General features: G+C 48.5%; 1 protein-coding gene across 1 annotated transcript in view; it reads right to left on the bottom strand.

The window, feature by feature from the left end:
* Positions 1-3,590: 3,590 nt before the first annotated feature.
* The window catches only part of MYH16 (myosin heavy chain 16), a 58,884-nt gene continuing 38,063 nt past the window's right edge, over positions 3,591-24,411 (bottom strand). The window contains exons 27-44 of the mRNA XM_083585559.1: positions 23,350-23,440; positions 23,173-23,229; positions 21,603-21,689; positions 21,262-21,507; positions 21,032-21,149; positions 19,838-19,965; positions 18,341-18,537; positions 16,582-16,714; positions 15,904-16,120; positions 14,515-14,651; positions 13,319-13,422; positions 11,895-12,087; positions 10,825-11,028; positions 9,576-9,701; positions 8,856-9,026; positions 7,590-7,790; positions 5,559-5,791; positions 3,591-3,981 (exon numbers count right to left, since the gene is read on the bottom strand). Coding sequence (XP_083441685.1) covers positions 5,585-5,791; positions 7,590-7,790; positions 8,856-9,026; positions 9,576-9,701; positions 10,825-11,028; positions 11,895-12,087; positions 13,319-13,422; positions 14,515-14,651; positions 15,904-16,120; positions 16,582-16,714; positions 18,341-18,537; positions 19,838-19,965; positions 21,032-21,149; positions 21,262-21,507; positions 21,603-21,689; positions 23,173-23,229; positions 23,350-23,440 — 2,617 coding nt within the window. The 3' untranslated portion in view covers positions 3,591-3,981; positions 5,559-5,584. The remainder of the gene's footprint in view (positions 3,982-5,558; positions 5,792-7,589; positions 7,791-8,855; positions 9,027-9,575; positions 9,702-10,824; positions 11,029-11,894; positions 12,088-13,318; positions 13,423-14,514; positions 14,652-15,903; positions 16,121-16,581; positions 16,715-18,340; positions 18,538-19,837; positions 19,966-21,031; positions 21,150-21,261; positions 21,508-21,602; positions 21,690-23,172; positions 23,230-23,349; positions 23,441-24,411) is intronic.

The raw sequence follows: 24,411 nt of genomic DNA on the forward strand, positions 1-24,411 counted from the left end.
AAGTCAAGCAGGCAAGCAAGCCGGCTCCCTTGAAGAGGCGGGTCTTTCACTGCGCCTGCGCAGATAAGAGTAGGTGGTTCGGAAAGCGCTTCCTCGTAGTGCGCTTGCGCAGGCAGGTGCCATATTACACCCGCTCCGCACGTGGGGAAGATCGATTGTCTAGCGTGGCAGCATCGACACTGTGGAACTCCCTGCCTCTTGATATCAGGCGCCTTCACTGTATTTTTTTTCGGTGCCTGCTGAAAACATTCTTGTTTAGATAAGCCTATCTAGAAGTTCGGAAAGTTTGTAGGGGTTTTAATTTGTTTTTACTCTGTTTTATTGTTTTACTATGTTTTATTTATATTGTAAACCTCCCAGAGTGGCTGGGGAAACCCAGATGGGCAGGGTAGAAATATTATTATTGTTGTTGTTGTTGTTATTTACACTTTGTACGCTTTGAAATATGGTTGTAAACTTTTTAGTAATAATTTTATACTTCTTCTTCTGTAAAACACTGAGTCCCCCCCCCCAACAAATTGTGACATAAATAAAAGAAAAAGGCAGAGGGGAGAGTTTTTGCTAAAGTGCAGAAAAGGGATGGGGGGGTTGACAAGGGGGCTGGTTGGCTCAGTCCCAGTTGGGTGCAAAATGGGTGGTGTGGCTGCCTGGAGGAGAGGAATGTATCTCATCTCATTTCTCATACGTGTCATGTATAATCTAGTTGAGATTTCTGCATTGCAGAGGTTGGACTAGATGACCCTTGAGTCAACTCACGATAATCTCATGCCCACTTTTCTGGGGGCCTCATTGAACACGGCAGGACATAGGATGAAACTTTGCATTCAGTTCCATGGGACTTTGGAGTAAACCTGCAAAGGGGCTGCATTGCAAGGCTGAGATCTTGTTGATCAATCCAGTCTCTTGATCAGTTCAAGGATATCTCAACAGTGTCGTTGACCAGATGGCCACCTGACCCCCTGCTTAAGCACAGGAGAAGCCAAGGCAGGCTGTTCTACTGTTGAACGGCTCTGACAGTTCAGAGGTTTCTCCTACTTCCCTGCCATCCATTGGCTCTAGTTGTGTTTCTCCTAGAACTCTGGACATTTCGCAGGGAAACCAAAATGTTTACAAAGCTATTGTACTACCAACCTTACAGTATGCTTGTGAAACATGGACCACTTATAAATGCTATCTCCAACTCCTCAAAAGATTCCATCTTTTTTGGTGTCTCCCAAAAAATTTACACATCACTTGGGAAGACAGGCAAACTAACACCAGTGTACATGAAGAAGCAAAGATCACCAGTGTTGAAGCAATGATTCTTCAACATCAACTTCATTGGACTGGTCATGTTGTGCGGATGCCTGATTATCTTCTTCCAAAGCAACTACTCTATTCCAAACTTAAAAATGGAAAGCGTAATGCTGGTGGTCAACAAAAAAGGTTTAAAGACAAGGCAAATTTTTAAAAATGTAGTATAAACACCAACAATTGGGAAACATACGCCTGTGAGAACAGCCTTTACCAAAGGTGTCACGGGCCTTGAAGACACTCAAACTCAAGACGCAAGGGAGAAACTGTTGGGAATTCCATTCCACCCTTTGCTGCAGACATGGGGTTGTTGCGTGTCACATGTCTGTTTACATTCCAGCACAGATTGCTGGCGTGAGCAGAACTTCCACTCTGTATTGCTTTTGTTTTTAGTCTCACTCTGAGAAGATGGCAAGGAGAGACGACATGTTTCTTTGTCCTGATTTATGTATAATAAATGCATAGTTTAGTATGTGTCTACAGCCTCAAGCCTCTTCTGTTGTGCAGTTTACACTGCTGAGTAAAGTGTGCTCAAGTCTGCAAGCTTGAGTCGTTGATGCACGTCGGAGCAGAGGTCGATGGATCTCCGCAGCGGCAAGGCTGAGGGGAGACGCTCCAGCTGGCCTCCCCCCCCCCCCCGATTCCGACAGAAACATGCTAAGAGGAAGGCACACTTGGCAAATCCACACCGTGATCAACTCCTGCCCGGAAATCAGTGTCCCCACTGTGGACGGATGTGTGGATCCAGAATTAGCCTCCACAGTCAAATTGTTAAAACCGTGTTTATGGAAGACAACCTTACTCAGCTACAAGTGATCACTAAAGAAGAAGAGTTTTCAGATCTTATACAATTGCTTGGGAGCAAGCCCAACTGAATTTCAGAGCTTACTCCTGCGTACAGAATTGTGCTGTCTTACATACATTTCATTGGGTGCAAGAACTACTGAATTTAATAAAAGCCTTTGTTTTTAGTGCCCATCCCTGCTCCTAAGCACGTGCACATAAGGATGGCCATCTTTAATTCTCCAGATAAATCTGCAAAATTGGGCACCGATAGTACACTAGGTGAGAGCATGAATGACTGCCCTGTTTCTGCATTGATTTGTGGCAAGAGGGTTGTTTTTTTAAGCTTTTTACCGATTAAAAGCTTTGCAACTAGGGCAGCTAAAAAATGCATGAATGGAACGCAGTGCCATGTGAATACAGTATTATTTTCCAAGAGGTCTTTGTTTGTGGGGAAAGTGAAACACTTCGGAGCGGTATCTCCTCTACTCACCCCAAGCAGGAATATATAATGCAGTAAATCTTACCTGGCCAGAAATATTTTATGGTAACCTCTCAACTTTCCCACTTAGCTTTGTTTCTCTAAGAACAGGGGAGAGGTTGCTGGAATGAAGCGTGGAAAAGATAAATGGTGACATGGATTGGTTGGATGCAGAGAAATGGTGGAGGGAACCAGCTGGGGAACCCCCAGAGGAAGAAAAATCAGAGCCCTGGGAATGGCGGTGGGACAATGCATGGTCAGAGGGAGAAGGAGGTGTAGGAAGCTGAAGAGGTAACGGCCTAGTGAGCGGGGAGAGTCTGTCATTCTATATATAGCATTGGGGGAAGAACCTCTAAAACAACTTACACTCGGCAAATCACCCTAATTTGGATAGCATTTCCCCTCCCAGAAAATGTTCTCATTCTCAGAAAACCCACATAGCTGTATTTATCTCACAGTGACTTCTTTCTGAATAGACATGTGAAGCAGGTACAGTGGTACCTCAGTTTTCGAACGCCCTGGAACCCGAATGTTTTGGTTTTTGAACGCCGAAAGCCCCGAAGTAAATGCTTCCGTTTTCGAACACGCCCCAGAAGTCGAACGGCTTCCACGCATGTACATGTTATTTTTTTCTGTTTTCTTCATACCACCCTTTGCGCCTTGGTTTTCGAACGTTCCAGCAGTCAAACGGTCTTCTGGAACAGACTACACTCGAAAAACCAAGGTACCACTGCATGGGGAACCTCTGGCCTTCCAGATCTTTCTGAGCTAGAACTCCCTTCATCCCTGACTTGCTGGGCTGATGGGAATTGTAGTTCACAGCGTCTGGAGGTTCCCCTTATCTGTAGTATTTTTAAGTATTTTATTTATGTATTTGATGCACCCTTTATTTTGTATTGTAAGCTGCCCTGAGCGTTTATTTAAAGGGCGGGATACAAATCAAGCAAAGCAAACAGTTCCTCTCTTCAAAATCGTTGCTAAACCAGCATATCCATGCACAGCCGTGGAAAGAAAGAATAAGAGCTCACCAAGGTTGTTTTCTATGGGATTAAGCTTTATTAAGACTATGCATTCAGGACTATTTTGCAGGAGACAGCTGAGGCATCGCCTTCGTAACATTTTCCGTCCTTGACATGAAAATGCAAGCAGGGTGCCTGGAGAACAGACTTGTTCCAACTCAGAAAACATATCAATATAACCTTCTTGGTAAAGAAAATATGTTCTGGGAGAAGAGATGGGGTTTCAAGCTCCTGTATATGGCGGATGCTTTGCTAACCCCCATTTCTCCCCATTCGCTTCACTTCCAACTTCCCCTCTGTCTTTTTCTCTGCGGGTGTCTTTTCCGTTGCCTTAAGCTGCTCCAGTCCTCACTAGGGAAGCTGTCTTGGAAGAGGCAGCTGCATGGAGACGCTTTGTCGATCCGCCTGCAAAGTTAAGCACAGTTGGGACAACGTCAGTTGCAAAAGGATACAGAGGGAGAGCAGAAGGGCAAACATGGAAGGGGCAAACAAACAAGAGCCAGTGGAATAAGGGTTTAACTAGATGACCCCTGTGGTCCCTTCCAACTCCACAATTCTTTGGTGATCTATGAATATAGAAAAAGATCCTGATTCATACCCTCCAAGTGTCCCTATTTCCCAGGGACATCCCTGATTTAGAGAAATCAACCCAGTTTCTGATTTGATCCCGGGAAGTCCTGCTTTAGCTTAGGATGCCCCTATGTTCATTGGAGAAACGTTGGAGGGTATGGAGTTATCTGACCCCCGAGCCATCTGAAGGCAATCCTGCATAGGGAAGTTTTTTAAAATGTTTAATGTTGTGTTTTAATGTTGTGTTTTATATATGTTAGAAGCTGCCCGGAGTGGCTGGCACAACTCAATAAGATGTGTGGGGTATAAGTAGTAAAATAATAATAATAATAATAATAATAATAATAATAATAATAATAATAAAAAATTTTATTTATACCCCACCCTCCCCGGCCAGAGCCTGGCTCAGGGCGGCTAACACCAATAAAATTTCAGTAAAAACATAATAAGAAAAAAAGAAAACCAATTTAAAATACAGGTTAAAATGCAATTTAAAATGCAACCTCATTTTAAAAGTCAAAACCATAAGGGGAGGGAAACTTAAGGGTCAGACTGAGTCCAAACCAAAGGCCCTACGGAAAAATGTCAAGTCCCACAGGGCCCTAGTCTCTTGTGACATTCCATTATGGAATGGGACGTCCCTATTTTCATTGGAGAAATGTTGGAGGGTTATGCAGTCAAAGCAGAGCAATACCCTTTCAAAATGTGTTGGGGACGGGAGGGGTTTATTGGGTTGTTTTCTGTTTTTATGATGTATTTTGTGGTTTTATATTGTGATTTGATGTTGCAGCTGCCCTGAGACCTGCGGGTATAGGGCGGGATACAAATTTAATAAATAATAATAATAATAATCCGATTGGCCACGGGGAGAACAGGATGCTGGACTAGATAAGCCTCTTCTTGTGCTCCTAATGATCCTTCCTGCTTGGCTGATCTGTGCAGATCATCTGAGAAGGAGTTGAACTGAGCACGCAAGCCCATGTAAGACTGTGGGTGAGAGAAGGTGGGGGGGGGGTCACACCTATTTCTGCCACACCCACTGCTTCCACAGAGGATTAGCCAAGAGGGATCTTGAGCCCCGTCCCCCTCCAAAAGTAGCCAGCCCTTGTGTTGTGTACTAAGCTTGGATTCTAGAACAATAGGCAAGTAGGATCCTACAATGCAACAACTGATTGGCTTGCAGGAAAAGACCAATCAGGCTCCAGGAGGGAAGCAGAATCAGCCAATCAGATGGGACTCGTTGTGTAAATAATGTATATAAAAACCTGAGTTTTGGGGGGCAATTCAATCACTGTTTTACAAGCCACAATAAAGAGCATGAAATCACTACAGGACTCCGAGTATATTTCACCAAGGTTAAAGGGAGCCACTCCAAGATCACTTAAAAACCAGGGCAGAAATAGCACACCTACCAGCTGCAGGTTCAAAGAGACGGGAGCTATTCCTCAGCTGTTGACTTGGAGGAGCTGGAGGACTTGGCCACCTGGATGATTTCTACAGAGGTGAATGCTTTGCCAGCTGAGACTCTGTGCCTCGTGCGTAGTTTGTTCAGGGCCGACTCGGCCATCCCAGCCCTCTCTTCGGCATCGTCCAACTCATGCACAGTCTTCCGGTACCTCGCCAGGCTCTGGTTAGCCTGTTCTTCCTATAGGGAGTTGAAGTGGGGGGAAAGAGTTTGGTTGTTTTGTACTGGGCGGCCAGTTGCTGGGAGAGGATGCATGCCTGCGTTTAACTGTTTCCCCAAACGTCTCATAGCAGGAACACATCCGCACCATATATATTTTCCACATTTCTACCACTTTCACATTCAGAGCTGTTGGGAGTGTTGCGAGTATCGACTCTGTGTCAAGTGGAAATGCTGACGCACAAGGTGTGAGGTATGAGTCAGCCTCACAAGTGACGGGGAGATGGCTAATAGGTTTAAAGCAGTGTTTGCCAAACTTGGGCCGCCCGCTGTTTTGGGACTACAACTCCCATCATCCCTAGCTAGCAGGACCAATGGGCAGGGATGATGGGAATTGTAGTGTGAATTTATGATGATGTCGACTGCAACTGGAATAAAAGCTTTACATGGAACAAGGGGTGACTCCAGAGTGCTTCATGGGGTTGCTATCCATCGGTAACAATATTCCACTGGTTGTACCACTTTTAACAGTCATCCTAGGTGCCAACTCCTTGAGACCCTGGGTGCCTGAGCACCCACAAATTTCAGTGCCAGGGCCATGCACACTGCATGGCACCCACGGTGCCGGGCACCCAAAGTTGCGGGGCCAAGCTGGAACTCATGACAGTTGTGGCTCCCCCCCCCCCCCAGAATCATGGGAACTGTAGTTTACACCCACACAGCTGCAGTTCTCAGCACTCTACAGTTCCCAGGATTCTGTGGGGGGGGGGGAGACTTGTGTTTTAAATGTGCTTTAAAATGCGTGTTGTGGATGTGACCGAAGCCGAAATGCATTGTTCCTAGAGTACACTGGGATCCCTGATGTTAAGCAGAGTGAGGTGGAAGATGGCGGCAAGTGGCAGCGACGTCACATCTGCACATCATGCACCCTTTAATCATGACCCTCTCAAATAAAAGGGCTTCTTTTATTCCTTATGTGTTGATTTTTATCGCATTCCAATTTGAATTCCATGGAATTTAGACTGCAGTGCGATAGAGCAGAACACAAGAAACGAAAGGAGCAATTAAAAATACCGTATTTTTCGCTCTATAGGACACACTTTTTCCCTTCCAAAAATGAAGGGGAAATGTGTGTGCATCCTATGGAGTGAATGCAGGCTTCAGGCAGCTATCCGCAAGCCTTCGGAGCGCTCCGAAGGCTTGCGGATAGCAGCCTGAAGCCCGGGGAGTGCAGCGCCAACTCCTGCTTGCGCTCCCCAGGCTTCAGGCAGCTATCCGCAAGCCTTCTGAGCACGGCGGGAGTTCCCGCCGGGCTCTGAAGGCTTGCGGATAGCAGCCTGTTCTGGGGTCGGGGGAAGCTTGGGCTTCTCCCGCCCCAGCCCCAGCCCCAGCCCCAGCCCCGTGGCTAAAAAGGAAGCCGCGCACAGCCTCTCCCGGCTGGAGAGGTTGCGCGTGGCTAAAGAGGAAGCCAAGACAGCCAGCGGGATGGATCCCGCTCGTTGTCTTGGCTTCTTTGCTCTTTGGGGCTTGGGGGGGGGGAAATTAATTTTTTTTCTTTATTCCCCCCTAAAAACTAGGTGCGCCCTATGGTCTGGTGCGCCCTATAGAGCGAAAAATACAGTAAGTGCCAATGTTCAATGCAACAAGATGTGCCAGCTCCCACCTTCAGCCACAAATTCACAGGTCAGAAGCCACCTGCGGACCACAGTTTGGAAGCCCCTGTTCTATATGCGATTCCCCACCCCCTAGTCAATGTGCCTGTCAAGGGAGGAGGCAGGGGAAGAGAGCAATAATTCTCAAGGCCGCTCCTGGTACATACAGCTTCCTCGATCTGCCTCTTGTAGGTCTTCATCTTGCTCTGCAGCTTCTCCACCAGCTCCTGCAAGCGCTGGTTGGTCTTGTGGTCCTCCTCCGTTTGGAAGACCAGCTCCTTCAGGCGACGCTCATTCTTGTGCACAATTTTCATCGTCTCCACGTGGCGCTTCTGCTCCGAGTCCAGCTCTGTTTCCAGCTCCTTGATCTGAATGGGGGAGATTGAGGCCGTGGAAATGTAGAAAGCTACCTTAACCCGAGCCACATCCTTGGTCCCTCTCGCTCGGGACTGACTGGCAGCAGCTGTCCAGGGTTTTGGGCAAGGGGCTGAACTTGGAACTGGATTTCCTCCCACAGGGCTACAGCCCTTCCCAAAGGACCCAAGACAATGTCTTAGACTGAATTCACTGGGTGACCATGAGTTCTAGCGTTATATGAGAGAGAGAGAAAGAGAGAGAGAAACCTCTCTCTGAAGAAGAAAAGTTTGGATTTGATATCCCGCTTTATCACTACCCTAAGGAGTCTCAAAGCGGCTAAAAATCTCCTTTTCCCTTCCTCCCCCACAACAAACACTCTGTGAGGTGAGTGGGGCTGAGAGACTTCAGAGAAGTGTGACTAGCCCAAGGTCACCCAGCAGCTGCATGTGGAGGAGCGGGGAAGCGAACCTGGTTCACCAGATTACGAGTCCACCACTCTTAACCACTACACCGCGCTGGCTCTGTCCAATTCCTCCACATCATTCTATGCACCTCTGTGATTTCCCTGAGGGGCAGACGGGACTTGTCAGCCTGGGAAGGCAGCCCATCTAGGAGAAGGAAAACTCTGATCCTAAACCCCTGCCGCCTTGCAGGATATATTCAGGAGGAGAAGCAGCTAAGGAGTAACCTCACACAAACGGCGCATTGTATGGCTCCTTCTGGCAACTCTTGCAGCCAAGCTGTTTCCAAACATCTTTCTCTGCTTTCCTTTAGACCACATCAGCGAGGTCTCCATACACCTTGCCCTGGCTTGTGCCTCAGGGAGGTCGCTTTGGTGCTGCTAACACAGCGGTTTGACTCCACCCTCCATTGTCTCTTGAGACGGATGCCAATTAAAAAATAAGTAATGATTTCTCCTCTTAACTGCCTTTTCTGCGGCCCTTAGGGTGAAGAAGGTTCTCTGCTCTCTGCAGGTCTGGGGTTAATCTGAGGGACTCAGACTCTGTGCATCTTTGGTCTGGCAACATGCATATTTTGGGGATGAGGTCAGAAGCAATGGGGAAGCGTCCTCCTACCTTGGTCTCCAGCTTCATGATGGTTCGCTTCCCTCCTTTCAGGGCCATTTGCTCAGCTTCTTCCATCTTGACTTGCAGGTCTTTGATGGTGACCTCGTGGTTCTTCTTAATCCTCTCCAGGTGCATGGAGTGATCTTGCTCCTGGCGCAGCTCCTCTGCCATGCGGGTCGCCTGGAAGGGGTGGGAACGGTAAGAAGTAAGTATTAGAATCACCAAGAGCAGCAAGCGTCAGAACCCGGCTCCATCTCATGTATTCAGTTCAGCCCAACGGAAGGAAGGGGAATGTTGAGTGATACTCACGGCTGTGGAACGCAGGTAGCTGGCCTCATCCTGTTTATTGAGTGTGCATCCTGATATATTTGTGGGAAAGTGAGGCAATGCTATCTACTGTATTTGATGGTCTCTGTGTACTTTCCCCATCACTTTCCTAACTGCAAATAGCCCGTTTTTTTTAAAAAATTGTTGTACCAGAGCACTTTAATCCAATTTAATTGTGCAAACCTTAATTTTCGGTGCACAGTCCCTTCTGCAAAATAGTGATAGCCTGGAGTTGACCAAGGTGTGATTAAAAAATAAACAAACATGAATGAAGAGTATGAGATTCCTCATCCTTTAACCTCACATTATTGATACACAAAGGATCATCCCTTTCTATTTGCCACCATAAAAATAATAGGATATAATTATCCCTGAGCCTTATTCTGCAGGGATGCAACTCACATCAGCCACTGCCTTCTTTGCTTTCTCGTCCGCCGTTCGGAACTCGCTGATGAGCTCCTCGTGATCATTAGTGATGCGCTGGAGGTCAGATTCCAATTTCCTCTTGATCACCAGCAGGCTTTGGTTCTGCAGAGGGAAAAGAAGAGTTTGGGGTAAGCTATTGCCTCAGTCGTCGCAGAAATGCAGAGCCAGACTGCCTGTTCTGATGCCTGAATGCTGCTTTTTTATTGCATGTTTTGAGACAGTTGCCTGTGATGATGGTCGGTGCCACTGGGCCTGATAGGACAGAAAGCAAGGAGACCAACAAGAGGTAGCACCAAAACCAGTGACAGGCAGAGCCAGCTTAGTCTAGTTTGGTCCCTGCCTCCCTGCCGAGTTCTGCAAGGGGCAATAATGCGACTAAGGAGGAGAAAGTCAACAGGGAGTGCCACCATCTGGACTGGTGGCAAGTAAGAAGGCAGATGGACAGTATCAAAGAGTGAGCCAGCAGTAAATCACACCATTCAAGGTTGGAGTTAACTCTTTATTTGCCAAAACATCTTCACAGACTTGGCGGAGAGTCTCCTTCCCGTTAGGTCTTAGACATAAATCAGTTGCTGAGACTGAAAGTCCCCATCTCCCCACAGCTGTCTAAGTCCCCTCATCTCCAGGGTTTTCCCCCAAACAATTTGAGACTGTTCCTGGGTGAGGCTAATTTCTCCTCCACCCTTTTCACGCCTCTGCTGGTTCTGGGAGACCAAGCAGGAGGGGAGCTTTTCACAGCAGGAGGGGGAGACACACATGACTCTTCACCACCTGGACTCACCTCTGCCCCTTGGCCTCCCTCCTCTCCTGCTTCAGCTTCTGCCTCTGATTTTGGACTTCTAACTGCCACAGACTCTCCCATCTCACTAAGCCCTGTTACTCCTTCAGCTTCCGACACATCCTCTTCCCAGTCTGACTACTCGGCGGCATCCCACCACCACTGCCCAGGCTCTGAGCCTTCTTCCCTTCAGGGTTCCCCAGCGGTTCCTCCCATCATTCCTCTGCGTCCAGCCAGTCGATGACTTCTAGGGGCTGGCTAAGGGCAGTCAGACTAGTGAAGCAGTGCTGCCTCATTTGCCCTAATGGACCGCTCTCCATTGGCTGGTCTAAGCAGGGCATGCGTCTGTTTAGTTTCACAAACGGGTTCAACGTGCTGCACATCAAACTGCCCAGCTAGTCAGCCAACCACACCCAGGACAGGCAGGTGACTATCCTCTGTCCCCACCTGGACGTTGAGTTCATTGTGCCTCTCGGAGACCTCCACCAACTCCTGCTCGAGTAGTTTGCGGGAGCGCTCGCTGCCCTCCAGGCCGGTGCGAACTTCCTCCAGCTCCGTTTGGAGAAGGCTGAGGCGGCGCTCCTGGAGGTTGTACTGTTCCCGGAGTTCTTCATGCTGGCGGGCATCTTCATCCATCTGGATCTGGAGGTCCTGCAGGCAGAAAAGTAGCCAATGGAGTCAGGCTGGGGACCACCCCAGATCCACAAGATGGGTTGCACATGGGACATGCAGCACTGTATCTAATATTAGTCACGTTCATTGAGGTCCAGCTCCGAGGGCCTTCTAGCGGTTCCCTCACTGCGAGAAGTGAAATTACAGGCAACCAGGCAGAGGGCTTTCTCCGTAGTGGCACCCGCCCCATGGAACACCCTCCCATCAGATGTCAAGGAGATAAATAACTATACACCTTTTAGAAGACATCTGAAGGCAGCCCTGTGTCTGAAAGTCTTTAATGGTTGACATCTTATTGTGTTTTTATGCCCAAAGTGGCTGGGGCAACCCAGTCAGATGGGTGGGTTACAAATAATGAAATCAGCAACATCGTTTGGTGTGGCTAACTCAGTTCCACTCATTTCAATGGGTCTACTCTGAGAACTTGGCTAGCTACAACCTGTACCTAGGAAGCTGCCTTAGACTGACTCAGGCAGTTGGCCTATCAAACTCCATCTCATCTACACTTGTTGTAGACCAATCTGCCCACACCCCAATCTGAACTCTGCCAAACTGTACATAATCTGCCCTGAGAAGAGCCATCGCTCAGTGTAGGGTGTTGGAAAGAAAGGCGTTGTGGTTCACATTTTGACTGGGCAAGAGCCTTGGCTCAGTGGCAGAACAAGCAAGACCACAGAAGGTGGTGAGATCAACCTTGCCAGCTCTGTCTGAGGAGAACAAACAACCCGGGGGTTTCTCCAACTTGTGTTAAGCTGCAAAGCTTTTCCTCAGAAGACCATCCCCTCCAGGCACCGGTTTCTCTTCCGCCTGGCTTCTCCCTCCCTTCCTCACGATCTTTTTCTCACCTTGATTTGTTGCTGGAGTTTCTTCAGAGTCTTGACCAGCTCACTGTTGTTCCTGTTGGCGTGGTCCAGCTGGATCTCCATCTCATTCAGGTCAGTCTCCATCTTCTTTTTCAGACGGAGCGCCTCAGCCCGGCCTTTCGCCTCCAGCTCCAGGCTGGATTGAAGGGCCTCAATGGCCCGTTGGTGGTTTTTCCTGCAGAGGATAACAAAGGCATCCATTTGTCTCAATCCCCCCCCCCTAGTTTTTTATTTATACTTTTCAAATTTATACCTTTCATTAGTTTTACAATCAATTTAACGTTTTAAAATTTGACTTCCTCCTCCCTCTTTCTGCGGTTCCTTCAATTTATTTTTTAATATCTTCTGCATACCCAAATTCATTTAACTTGCTCGTTTAATTATCTACTGTAAATATATACTTTTATAAAACAGCAGGTTATTACAATAATCCTGCTAATGTTTTTATCTGTTTACAATTTATCTGTAAATATTCAATAAACCATTTCCATTCTTTTATTAAAAAAAGTTTGTTATCTTGATTTATTATTCTTCCGGTAAGTTTCACCCTTTCTGCATGTTCCATAAGTTTTTGTATCCATTCTTCCTTTGCGGGGACTTCTTCTTCTAGAGTCTCAATCCCTCTCAGTCATGAAGCTCAGTTGGGGATCTTACACTAGTCTGTCTGTCTGTCTGTCTGTCTCTCTCTAATGTGCCAAAAAATTATCCTGCATTTCGTCATTCTACATTACTGAATAAAGAAATGCCGCCTGAAAATTATCATGGAGGATTGAAATGGTCAATGAAAATCTCATGGATGGGATACGGGTTTTTGATGCAGTTACCTTCCCAAGTCTCCTTCCTTTCATTTTAAACCTCCTCACCTAGCATTCTGCCCTCTGCAGCCTCCCCAGGTGCCTGCACTCCCATAAAAGGCCAGAGGAAGATGTTGTGAACTTATACCTCCCCACTTGGGCTTTTCGAATTGGGGAATGCAGGCAGCGGGGGAGGCTGCAGAAATGTTTACCAGAAAGAAAACCACACACCCACACACACCACATCAGCTACTTTTCTAAAACAAGGAAAGCTCAAAATCCCACAACCACTGATATCCCAAATAAGTTAACAAGTGTTCCAAATAGAACAGCTGTAAAATGAGAAGTAATGCTGGCAGTGTGGAGCAGTGGCTAGAGTGCTGGACTAGGGACAGAGAGACCAGGGTTCAAATCCCCACTCAGCACATTGGGTGACTTTGGGCTCGCCACCGTCCCTCAGCCTAACCTACATCACAGGGTGGTTGTGAGGATCAAAACAAAGATTAAAAAGGGGAGAACCTCATCTCTCTCAAGTACTTCTTGCCGCATTTTTGTTGTTCCCAGTTTTAACCTTCCGCTTCCTGCCTCTCGCACACGTTCTTCGCGCCATACCTTGTGGCTTCAAACTCCTCCTCCTTCTCATGAATCCTCCTGTCAATGTCCGCCTTGACTTGCGCCAGTTCAAGCTGGATGCGGATGAGCTTGCTCTCTTCCACCTGTCGGCAGACACACAAGGAGACGCGTGGATGACAGGCTCTTTAAAGGTGAAAACAGCTATTGACTGCTTTAGTAGGGGCTGTCTGAGTGATGTGGGGCAAAGAACTTTGAAATATTCTTGGAGTCGAGAGTGGATTTCATGCTCTTTATTCAGCTCAAAGTGGTGAGGAGGAATGGAAGTTCCCCCAGAATGTCTGCTTTATATACATTAGTTACACAATGGGCCCCACGTGATTGGCTAATTCCGGGATTCTCCTGTGGGCCAATCAGGTTGCAGATTCACTTACACTTGGAGCTGGATTGGGTGGCTCCTGTGGACCAATCAGACTGCTGCATTCTGTATCCCATTGTTCTAGGACCAATCAGACTGCTGCATTCTGAAGTCTATTCAGCTCAGTACATAACAGACTTGGAACCCCCTTCAAGCTTGGCAAAGGAACATAACTCCCGACACTTACCTTAGAAGCTCAGGTGCCAATCAAGCTCATTATTATTTTCTTTTTCATGTACCATTATTCTTTCCTCTCTACCTCATAGCACAGGCTTCCTCAACCTCGGCCCTCCAGATGTTTTTGGCCTACAGCTCCCATGATCCCTAGCTAGCAGGACCAGTGGTCAGGGATGATGGGAATTGTAGTCTCAAAACATCTGGAGGGCCAAGTTTGAGGACGCCTGTCATAGCATATCCGAATCTTAAAGGTAAAGGGACTCCTGACCATTAGGTCCAGTCGTGGCCGACTCTGGGGTTGCGGCGCTCACTCGCTTTATTGGCCGAGGGAGCCGGCGTACAGCTTCCGGGTCATGTGGCCAGCATGACTAAACCGCTTCTGGCCAACCAGAGCAGCACACGGAAATGCTGTTTACCTTCCCGCCGGGGTGGTACCTATTTATCTACTTGCACTTTGACGTGCTTTCAAACTGCTAGGTTGGCAGGAGCAGGGACCGAGCAACAGGAGCTCAACCCGTCACGGGGATTCAAACCGCTGACCTTCTGATCGGCAAGTCCTAGGCTCTGTGGTTTAACCCACAGTGCCACCCGTGTCCTAGGGGAAGTCCTACTAATGCTTAATGCTTAAACAAGGAATCATTACCTCCAGGGTCGATTCTGCTTCTTCCAGGGCCACCTGCAGCTCATCCTTCTCAAGCTCCAGTTTCTTCTTCATCTTCTGCAGCTCATGGACACTCCTTCCTCCCTCGCCCAGCTGGTCAATCAGATCTTTAATCTCCTCTGAGGTGGGGAAAAGCACACACACAAATCTTTTCAATGCTTCTGTTGCATTTCAGGCCTGCAAACTGGAGGGATGTACAAATCTCTCCATTTCCGTTCCACCACACTTCTCATTCTTCTGCACCAATTTGTGATTTAAAAACAACTCATGAAAATTCATCGACATTTGAGTGCAAATTTCTCCTCATAAGCAATTTTGGCATGTAGTTTTGCCTAACAGGCACACATTTGTAAGTGGTTTCCTCCAATGAAATACATTTCGTATGTTTCTTTTCACTTATGTGGCACTGTGGGTTAAACCACAGAGCCTAGGAATTGTCACTCAAATGGGGGATCTCAGAACCCTTAAGATACTGCAGTTCCCAGGATTCTTTGGGGGAAAGCCATGACTGTTTAAGGGACGCAGGTGGCGCTGTGGGTTAAACCACAGAGCCTAGGGCTTGCCGATCAGAAGGTCGGCGGTTCAAATCCCCACGACGGGGTGAGCTCCCATTGCTCGGTCCCTGCTCCTGCCAACCTAGCAGTTCGAAAGCACCTCAAAGTGCAAGTAGATAAATAGGTACCGCTCCGGCAGGAAGGTAAACGGCATTTCTTTGCGCTGCTGGTTCACCAGAAGCAGTTTAGTCATGCTGGCCACATGACCCGGAAGCTGTACGCCGGCTCCCTCGGCCAATAAAGCGAGATGAGCGCTGCAACCCCAGAGTCGGCCACGACTGGACCTAATGGTCAGGGGTCCCTTTACCTTTACCTTTATGAACACTTTATTCTAGGACAGAGGTCAGCAACCTGCGGCCCAAGGGCCACAAGCGGCCCATGGGAGTCATTTAAATGGCCCCCGAGCCACCCCTGAACCAAGCCGCCTGCTCGGCGAGTCCCCGCATGCTGTGCTAAACTGGCACAGCGCGGAGCGGAGACTCGCTTCTGTGGCACTGGGAATCGTGTCTGTGCATGCGCAGACGCGATGTGGCCCACGGAGTGATCTCCTGGGAGTGAATCGGCCCAGGTGAGGTAAACCTTGCCGACCCCTGCTCTAGAATATGCATTTTTGGAGATGTTGCTTTGCTTAAGAACGGCAAGGCAAAATTCATGGAAGCGCAAATTTCGAAGGAGTGCTATATTTCTGTCCGTGTCTTGTATTTCAGAAAGTGAGAATTAGATCAGTTTGCCTTCCGATTGGAACTGAACCATAGTTTGTCTCCACCCTATTTTCTAACATAGAGAATCCACAGCCCCACAGCCCAGAAACACTTGCCCTGGAGAGTCTTGTTATCCTTCTTCACAGATTCCAGGTGCTCCAAGGATTCCTCGTAGGCCGTCTTGAGCTTGAAGTTCTCCGTCATGTACATGCGGCACTCCTTCTGGGAGTTGTCCACCTCCAGCTGCAGCTCCTCGCACTTCTGGTGCCACTCGGCTAGCATCTTGTCAAAGGCTCTCTGCTTCTTGTCCAGGGCTGCGCAGGCTGCATTGGCCTGGAGAGAGAAAGTCAAGCGGGGCATTTAATAATACAGTGGTACTTCTGGTTGCAAACGGGATCCATTGCAGAGGCCCATTCGCAACATGAGCAGAACACAACCCGCATCCGCGAGTGCGTGGGTCACGATTCGCCACTTCTGCGCATGTGCATGACATCATTTTGTGCGTCTGCGCATGCGCGAGTGGCGAAACCCGGAAGTAACCCTTTCTGGTACTTTCGGGTCACCGCGGGACGCAACCTGAAAACATTCAACCTGAAGCAAATGTAACATGAGATATAATAATAATAATAATAATAATAATAATAATAATAATAATAATAATTTATTTATACCCCACCCACCTGGCTGGGTTTCCCCAGCTACTCTGGGTGGCTTCAAACAAAAGATTAAAAAATACATGAAAACATCAGTCGTTAAAAACTTCCCTAAACAGTTTTGGGAACTGTGAAGGGTACCTTCTCGAGATCCAGAGTGAGGTCTTCCACTTCCATCTGCAGCCTCTGCTTGTTCTTCTCCATGCTGGCCACCCGGGCTTGAGCCGTTTCAGCCGTCTCCTCTGCCTCCTGCAGCCGGGCAGTCAACTTTCTCCTGGAAGAAGCACCGCGACACGACAATGCAAGTCAGCATTGCATCGGTTGTGGGTTTAATACCGTAGGTGGCGGCAGCATCCTTCCAGAGTGACATTGCTGCATCCCTTCCTGGCTCTCAGACAGGCCCATAACTGGAGATGTGCTTCCATGCCCTTCCCCCGACCCCTCTATGGGGATGAGGATGGAGATATCTGGATCTGACTGTAAAGAAGGTGCCAGGTGAACTAATCTGGGGAGGCCATTCCACAGCAGAGAAGGCTGCAATGCAGTTGCATTGGGCGCACTCGCTCCAAGCCGATTTCCAGACCAAATTCAATGTGCCTGTCTTAAAGCCCTCCATGCGGGGATGGGAGACGCTCTGGCACCTCGGATGTTGCTGCACTACAACTCCCATCAGCCCTAACCAGGCTGGCAGGGGCCGACGACAGTTGGGAGTTCCAGTAACGTGCGGACGGCACATCGGCTATTCCCCAAGATAGATTACTGGGCACCATAAAGAGCAGGGGAGATGTCGTGTTTATTATTGACCTTTGTCCTAGCGCAGGCGACAACAGAATGAAAAGTTGTCGAACAAATAAAACTATGAACAACCGAAAAACAAAGCACTTCCATTTATAAAACACACAGACACAAACATTTCAATGCAATTCCACATATAAATAGAGTTTTAAAATTAGTTCCAGTGCAGATTCAGACTGGGGGAAATCTCTGCTTAAAAGACTTGTTGAAAGAGGATAGGAATGTAAAGATGACAGCGACAGCGTCCAGTGGCTGAGCTTCATGCTCCGGCACCGGGGGGTGGAGAGCAGGCAGGAACGGGGCTGGTGCGCGTCCCGGGGGTGTGGTACGCCGCCTGTGGGGGCGTGGCACCCAGCGCAGGCAGGGAAGCAGCCGCGATGGCACCCTAGAGGAATCGCGCTGCCAGGGGCAGTATGCTCCCCCCCGCACTCCTCTTCCTCCGCTACGGACAGTGTCTGTCTCATATTCCAGGGAAGGTGCCAACACACCAAAGGCCCAGTTCCTACATTCCTTCTCTGACTGGCCCTTGGGACACCTCCAGGCCACCTTTGCTTGCACCCTGCTTGAGTATTTCCCTGTGGTTGGAAAGGGTCGTTGATAATCCCCTTCCCTTGCCTGGACAGAGGATAGAAAGAGACGATGGTTTGTGTGTGCCTACTGTAAAGGTAAAGGTAAAGGGACCCCTGACCATTAGGTCCAGTCGTGGCCGACTCTGGGGTTGTGGTGCTCATCTCGCTTTATTGGCTGAGGGAGCCGGCGTACAGCGAACGAGAGCAGCGCACGGAAACACCGTTTACCTCTCCACCAGAGTGGTACCTATTTATCTACTTGCACTTTGACGAGCTTTTGAACTGCTAGGTTGGCAGGAGCAGGGACCGAACAACGGGAGCTCACCCCGTCGCGGGGATTCGAACCGCCGACCTTCTGATCGGCAAGTCCTAGGCTCTGTGGTTTAGCCCACAGCGCCGCCCGCTGTGCCTACTGTACAAAAGTATAATTTACATGTATTGTTCCACCCACTTGTCTCTGGCCCTGACCAACACTAGCATATGACCCTCAGAAGGTTGACCAGGAGCCCCCTCCCTCTCCCCCAAATCAGGCTCACTTAGTCTCTTCCAGCTCCTCCGTCCTCTGAATGGCATCCGTTTCATATTTGGTCCTCCACGTGGTGACTTCGGTGTTGAGCTTGGAGACCAAGCGTTGCAGCTCTGCTTTGCCGCCTTGCTCTTCCTCCAGCTGCTCTTTGATCAGGTCCAGGTCATGTTTGGTGTTGGCCAGACTTACCACAGCAGCGCTCCGGGCCTACAGACACCAAAGCCATAGCTGCTTAGTACAGTTTCCCATTTAGTTCCTCTACTTAAAATTTCTACCCTGCCTTTCAGCCCTACGTGGCTCGACCCTGGTAAGCCCAGGTGATCAGAATGTATGGAAAGGTCCATAGGTACACTCTTCACACCAGGAGTGGCTCAACTGTGACCCTCCAGATGTTGGGCTACAATTTACATCAATGTTTCCCAAACTTGGGCCTCTAGCTGTTTTGGGAATACAATTCCCATCATCCCTGACCACTGGTCCTGCTAGACTCCCTCAGAAGGTGGTGGAATCTCAGTCATTGCTAGACTCCCTTTCAAGGCAGTGGACTCTCATTCATTGCTAGACTCCCACAGAAGGTGGTAGACTCTAGACTCCCTCAGTCCTGCTAGAAGCTGGTGGACTATCATTCATTCATTGGTAGACTCCCTCAGAAGGCAGTGGACTCTCCTTCATTTGGAGGTTTATAAGCAGAGGTTGGATGGCCACATGCCATGGATACTCAGTACATGAGAATCCTGCATTGCAGGGGGTTGAGCTAGATGACCCTCAAGGTCCCTTCCAACTCTACAATTCTATGATTCTATGCAAATCACCCTCCTTCTCAGTGAACCGGAATGTGATGCGCTGCTATGAGAAAAAGCAAATTGCTGACACTGGCAGCATAGCGGCAATCTTTTGTTTTGTTTTGTTTTAAAGGGAAAATGGTAGTCCATGATAATTATGAAGACATGTCAGGTCTGGGCCAGAGGCAGCTGTCAAGAGCCAGGAAATAAGACCAATCAAGATTAGGACATCAACCAGAAAGTTGGACTGGAGAACCAAACAGGGATCAGGGCCACAGAGAAGAAGCACAAGGCCTGCTACAGCTCAGATAATTATTGGTGCTTAAACAAAGTGCCATTGAGTCAGGAAGTCTTCTTATACTCCATTCTGCCCAGGAAGAGCCAATGGCCAGCCTGGGCGGAGTCCGTCCGGAAGGTTCTACACTGCAAAACTGCAGTGACGTTTCTCACCACATGGGGCTGGAGGGTTTGATTGGAGAAGAGCCAGAGTGCCACCCTCCGCTGCAAAGGACCTACCCTTTAAGGCAGGAATAAGGAACAATAGCGAACCAGCTGAGATCTCCACCATGCTGCAGTTATGGAGTCCACCACATGGGGCAGCATTCCTGACAGAAGGTTCTTATACTGAGAGGCTGCGCTTCTGCTGCTCATCCCAAGGGGGTGCTGGTCAGCAGTTCTGAATGAGGCATGCATGTTTTTCAATACAATTATTCACCCATCTTTACCTTGGACTCTTCGTCCAGCTGCCGCTTGAAGTCGTCCACCTGGGAGGTGAGGGACGTCTTGACGCGGAGAATCTGGTTCAGCCTCGTCTGGCTCTCCTCGTGCTCCCGACTCAGCTCGCTGTTCTCAGCTGTAGCAGAAAGTAGCGGGAAAGCCCAGGGTTAAGGGTCTGCGATAGGGGCAGAGAATCTTTCTGCCTCACGAGCCAAATTTGACAGGCGGGTTGACATCACATGGTTGTGTGGTGTCACACGACTGGCTGGTGGGTGGTCCTGGTCACCTGTCAAACCCCTTTGTTCCGAGGTTCCTAAGTGCATTGTGGGCCCAAGCACCACGCTTGGAGAGACATCAATCACAGGGTTGGCAAGGGGAGAAAGACACTGCATTTCGCTTGCTTGCTTTGGCTGTGCCAGAAGAGAACATGTGTACACAACAAAACAGCAGACCTTAACACCTGCTTGTCAGCAATTGAGCGAGGTTAAATCCTGCTGCGTCAGCTGTGCCTGCCAGTTCCCTTCTGGGAACAGGTGTGCACAGCCAAAGAAAGCCCGTAAAAAAGAATGAAAGCCAGCTAAAGAGCTTTCAAGCAGCCCTGCACTCCTGTGGATGCTGCAACAGCAGCTGTGGGCTGCTTGAAAGCCCTTTTGCAAAGGGCTTTAAAGCAGCTTTGTGCTGGTGTTTCAGCCTCTGGTTTTCAGAGGCTGGGAGAGCAGCCCTGGGCTGTTTGAAAGCCCTTCAATTTTAGCAAGATTCCAGTGCCTCCTGATTCAAGAAGGGAGAATGAAGGAAAAGGAAGGGAGATAAAGGAGAAAGGTCTGCTGCAGTGCTAAGCAGCATATGAAAACCAAGGACTAAATAAACAGTCCAGGCTTCCTCAAACTTTGCCCTCCGGATGTTTTTGGCCTACAACTCCCATGATCCCTAGCTAGCAGGACCAGTGGTCAGGGATGATGGGAATTGTAGTCTCAAAACATCTGGAGGGCCGAGTTTGAGGAAGCCTGAACTAGTCAGTTAAAATGTAATAAATGCATTATAAATGTGTGACACCAGAGGGTGATGTAGAGCAATGTAATGTAAAATTGCATTGAGAGCTATATAACAATTTAAAAGCGTTTTTACAATCAGTATAGATCCAGCCCAAGAGTGAGTTGGACGCAACACTGCAGGCAACTGAATCAGTACAGAAAGATCCTGACCTTGGAGCCTGCTCCTGATCGCATTAATTTCCGCTTGGTTCTTCTCCATCTCGGCCAGCCTTGCGTTGGCTTCAGACAGGTTGTCTTCCAGCTTGCGGACATGAGCGTCAGCATTCATCTGCAGAAGACGTGGAGTGGATGGTATATAAAGCAAAGAGGTGCTCACCTTCTTACCTTCTTACCTTTTCAAGAGCACCCAAGTCTTTGCGAACGGGAGAAACTGACCCTACCTTGGACTTCTGGATGGTCTCCATGCTGGCGCTGAGGTCTTCAATCTCGGCCTTCATGACCTGCTTGTCTTTCTCCAGCTTGGATTTCACCCTCTGCAGGTTCTCAAGGTGCTCGGTCATCTCCGCCATGGCGTCCGTGTGCTTCTTGCGGAGGGTGGAAGCCGTGGCCTCACTCTGCAAGGCAGCCTCCTCCAGCTCCCGGCGGAGCTTCAGCAGCTCGGCCTCCCGCTTGCGGTTCTGCTCAATCTGGAGGCAGGAAGGCATAGAGGGAGCGGGTGACCACCCTGACCTTTCATCTGCGTAATGGGTTGAATGGCTCCTCCGTCTTGGCTCATGCATACCTGAGAGGTTGTCGCCCCGCCAGCCTCTTCCAGCCGGTCACTGAGCTCTTCCAGTTCCCGAGAGATGTCGCTGCGCTGCTTCTCAACCTGAAGGAAGTTTGGGAAAGAACACATCTTAATACTGGTTTGTTCATTTACTTTTGCACCTCCAACATGCCTTGATGACCCCTGGACAGCTGAGTGTAGTTAGGAATACAGTCACACCTCGGGTTGAAGTTGCTTCAGGTTGAGCGCTTTCGGGTTGCGCTCCGCAGTAACCCGGAAGTAATGGAACGCATTACTTCTGGGTTTCGCCGCTTGCGCATGCACAGACGGTCAAAATGACATCACACACATGCGCGGAAGTGGCAAATTGTGATGCACAGACGCGGGTTGCGTTCGCTTCAGCATGTGAACAGGGCTCTGGAACAGATCCCGTTCATATCCAGAGGTACCACTGTAATAATAATAATAATAATAATAATAATAATAATAATAATAATACAGTCGTACCTCTACTTACGTATCCCTCTGGATATGGAATCTTCGGGTTACGGCTACAGCAAACCCGGAAGTGTATACTTCCGGGTTTCACCCCACGCGCATGCGCAGAAGTGCACCTCTATTTATGTGATTTTTGGGGTGCGGATGGACCCCCGGAACAAATTAAGTTCGTATCTGGCGGGTCCACTGTAATAGTAAACATACTAACTAATGCATCAGTTAAAAGGACAAACTAAGTCACAATTTAAGGATATGGTCAAGCTGGAACGTGTGCAGAGGAGGGCAAGCCAGATGTTCAAGGGTCTGGAAACTAGGCCTTATGAGGAACAGTTGAAGAAGCTTGGTAGCTTGGTATGTTTAGCCTGGACAAGATGAGACTAAGAAGAGATATAAGAGCCACCTTCAAATATATGAAGATGGAGCAAGTTTGTTTTTCCCTGCTTTGGAGAGTAGGACTTAAACGAATGGCTTCAAGTGACAAGAAAGGAGATTTCGACTAAACATCAGGAGTAACTTTCTGAAGTAAGAGCTGTTTGGCAGTGGAATGGGCTCCCTCAGGAGGTGGTGGCCTCTCCTTGCTTGGAGATTTTTAAGCAGAGATTTGGATGGTCATCTGCCATGGATGCTTTAGTTGAGATTCCTGCATTGGACCAGATGATCCTCTCAACTTTCAACTCTCAAATTCTAAAAATATTAAACTCTACATTGCCCCACCTAGGCATCTTTAATGGGCTGACATATCCTGTTTTGTTCTTTAGCTGATTTCAAACAAAACTCTTCCAGAGTTGCCCATTTGAAACTTCTTCTTTTTTTTACAAGTACCTGATTGTAATTACACTAAATGAGACCCAGTGCAATCTGCTGGATTGAATGTCGGGCTCAGGAGATCTGGGCTCAGGTCCCAGTTGGCCTGTGAACTCCCTGGAGGCCTTTGGATTACTATCTAGCTTCTGCCCAGCCTGCAAAATGGAGATTGCAATGGCCTACCTTACAGGCTTGTTGTGAGGGCAAGCGTCAAAGCACTTAACAACAGTGTGCACAACTGAGTCATGTCACTGGCTGTTGAAAAGGGGGTTAAAAAAGTTACCTTTGCCCTTATGGAACGTTCTGCTTCAAGTTCTTCCTCCAGCTCTTCAATCCGGGCCTATGAGAAAGACATCCGAGGATCATGAGGCTTGAAGAAGTATTTAGGCAAAGAGTAAAAGCAGAAAAGCTACCAAAGAAGGCTGTTCTTTCTGAATCCCTCAGCCTCTTTCTCTTCTACCTGATGCTCCTTCAGTTTCCTCTGGAGTGTGGAGTTCAGGGACTGCTCATCTTCCACTTTGCCGGTGATAGAGTTGATTTCCATGTCTCGCCTGCAAGGGAAGATGTGGTGTAGTGGTTAAGAGTGGTGGACTCGTAATCTGGTGAACCGGGTTCGCTTCCCCGCTCCCCCACATGCAGCTGCTGGGTGACCTTGGGCTAGTCACACTTCTCTGAAGTCTCTCAGCCCCACTCACCTCACAGAGTGTTTGTTGTGGGGGAGGAAGGGAAAGGAGAATGTTAGCCGCTTTGAGACTCCCTAGGGTAGTGATAAAGCGGGATAGCAAATCCAAATTCTTCAAACAGAAGGAATCCTATCACCTTGGCCATGTATACCTGGGAAAGGGGACCTGTGGCTCTCCAGATATTGTTTGCCTCCAACTCCCATCAGCCTTGGACACGATCCAAGTAACAATATCTGGAAGGCAACAACTTCCCTATTCCAGATACATGGCAAGGGAGAGGGCCTTCTCTGTTGTGGCTCCCTGTCTGTGGGACACTCTCCCCAGGAAGGTCCGCCTGGCACCTTCACGGATATCTTTTCACTGCCAGGAAAAAGCTTACCTTAGTTCAGTCAGTAGAGCATGAGACTCTTAATGTCAGGGTTGTGGGTTTTAGCCCCACGTTGGGCAGAAGATTCCAGCATTGCAGGGGGTTGGACTAGATGACCGTTGTGGTCCCTTCCAACTCTACAATTCTATTATTCCTCGAGGACTAAAATGATGCTCTCTTTTGTTGTTGTTAGGGTACTTGCCAAACCTTCCTGTCGCTGATACAGTGAGGTGTTCTTTTGTACATCTTGATGTGCATTCAGGTTTGCGTTTAACAAATTAATATTATAATGTATTTATACTTATGTTTTTAAATATGTTGTAAATCGCTAGGAGACATCTGTGTAACAAGCCGTTAGCAAGCTGTGGCCCTCCAGGTGTGGTTGGACTCCAACTGCCACAAACCCCAGGGATTATGGGAGTTGGAGTCTAAGAAAAATTAGTATGGCAATAGTTTTTAGTGCCTTCAACTT

This window comes from Podarcis filfolensis, assembly GCF_964270895.1.
Source record: "Podarcis filfolensis genome assembly, chromosome: 14".
NCBI lineage: Eukaryota > Metazoa > Chordata > Lepidosauria > Squamata > Lacertidae > Podarcis > Podarcis filfolensis.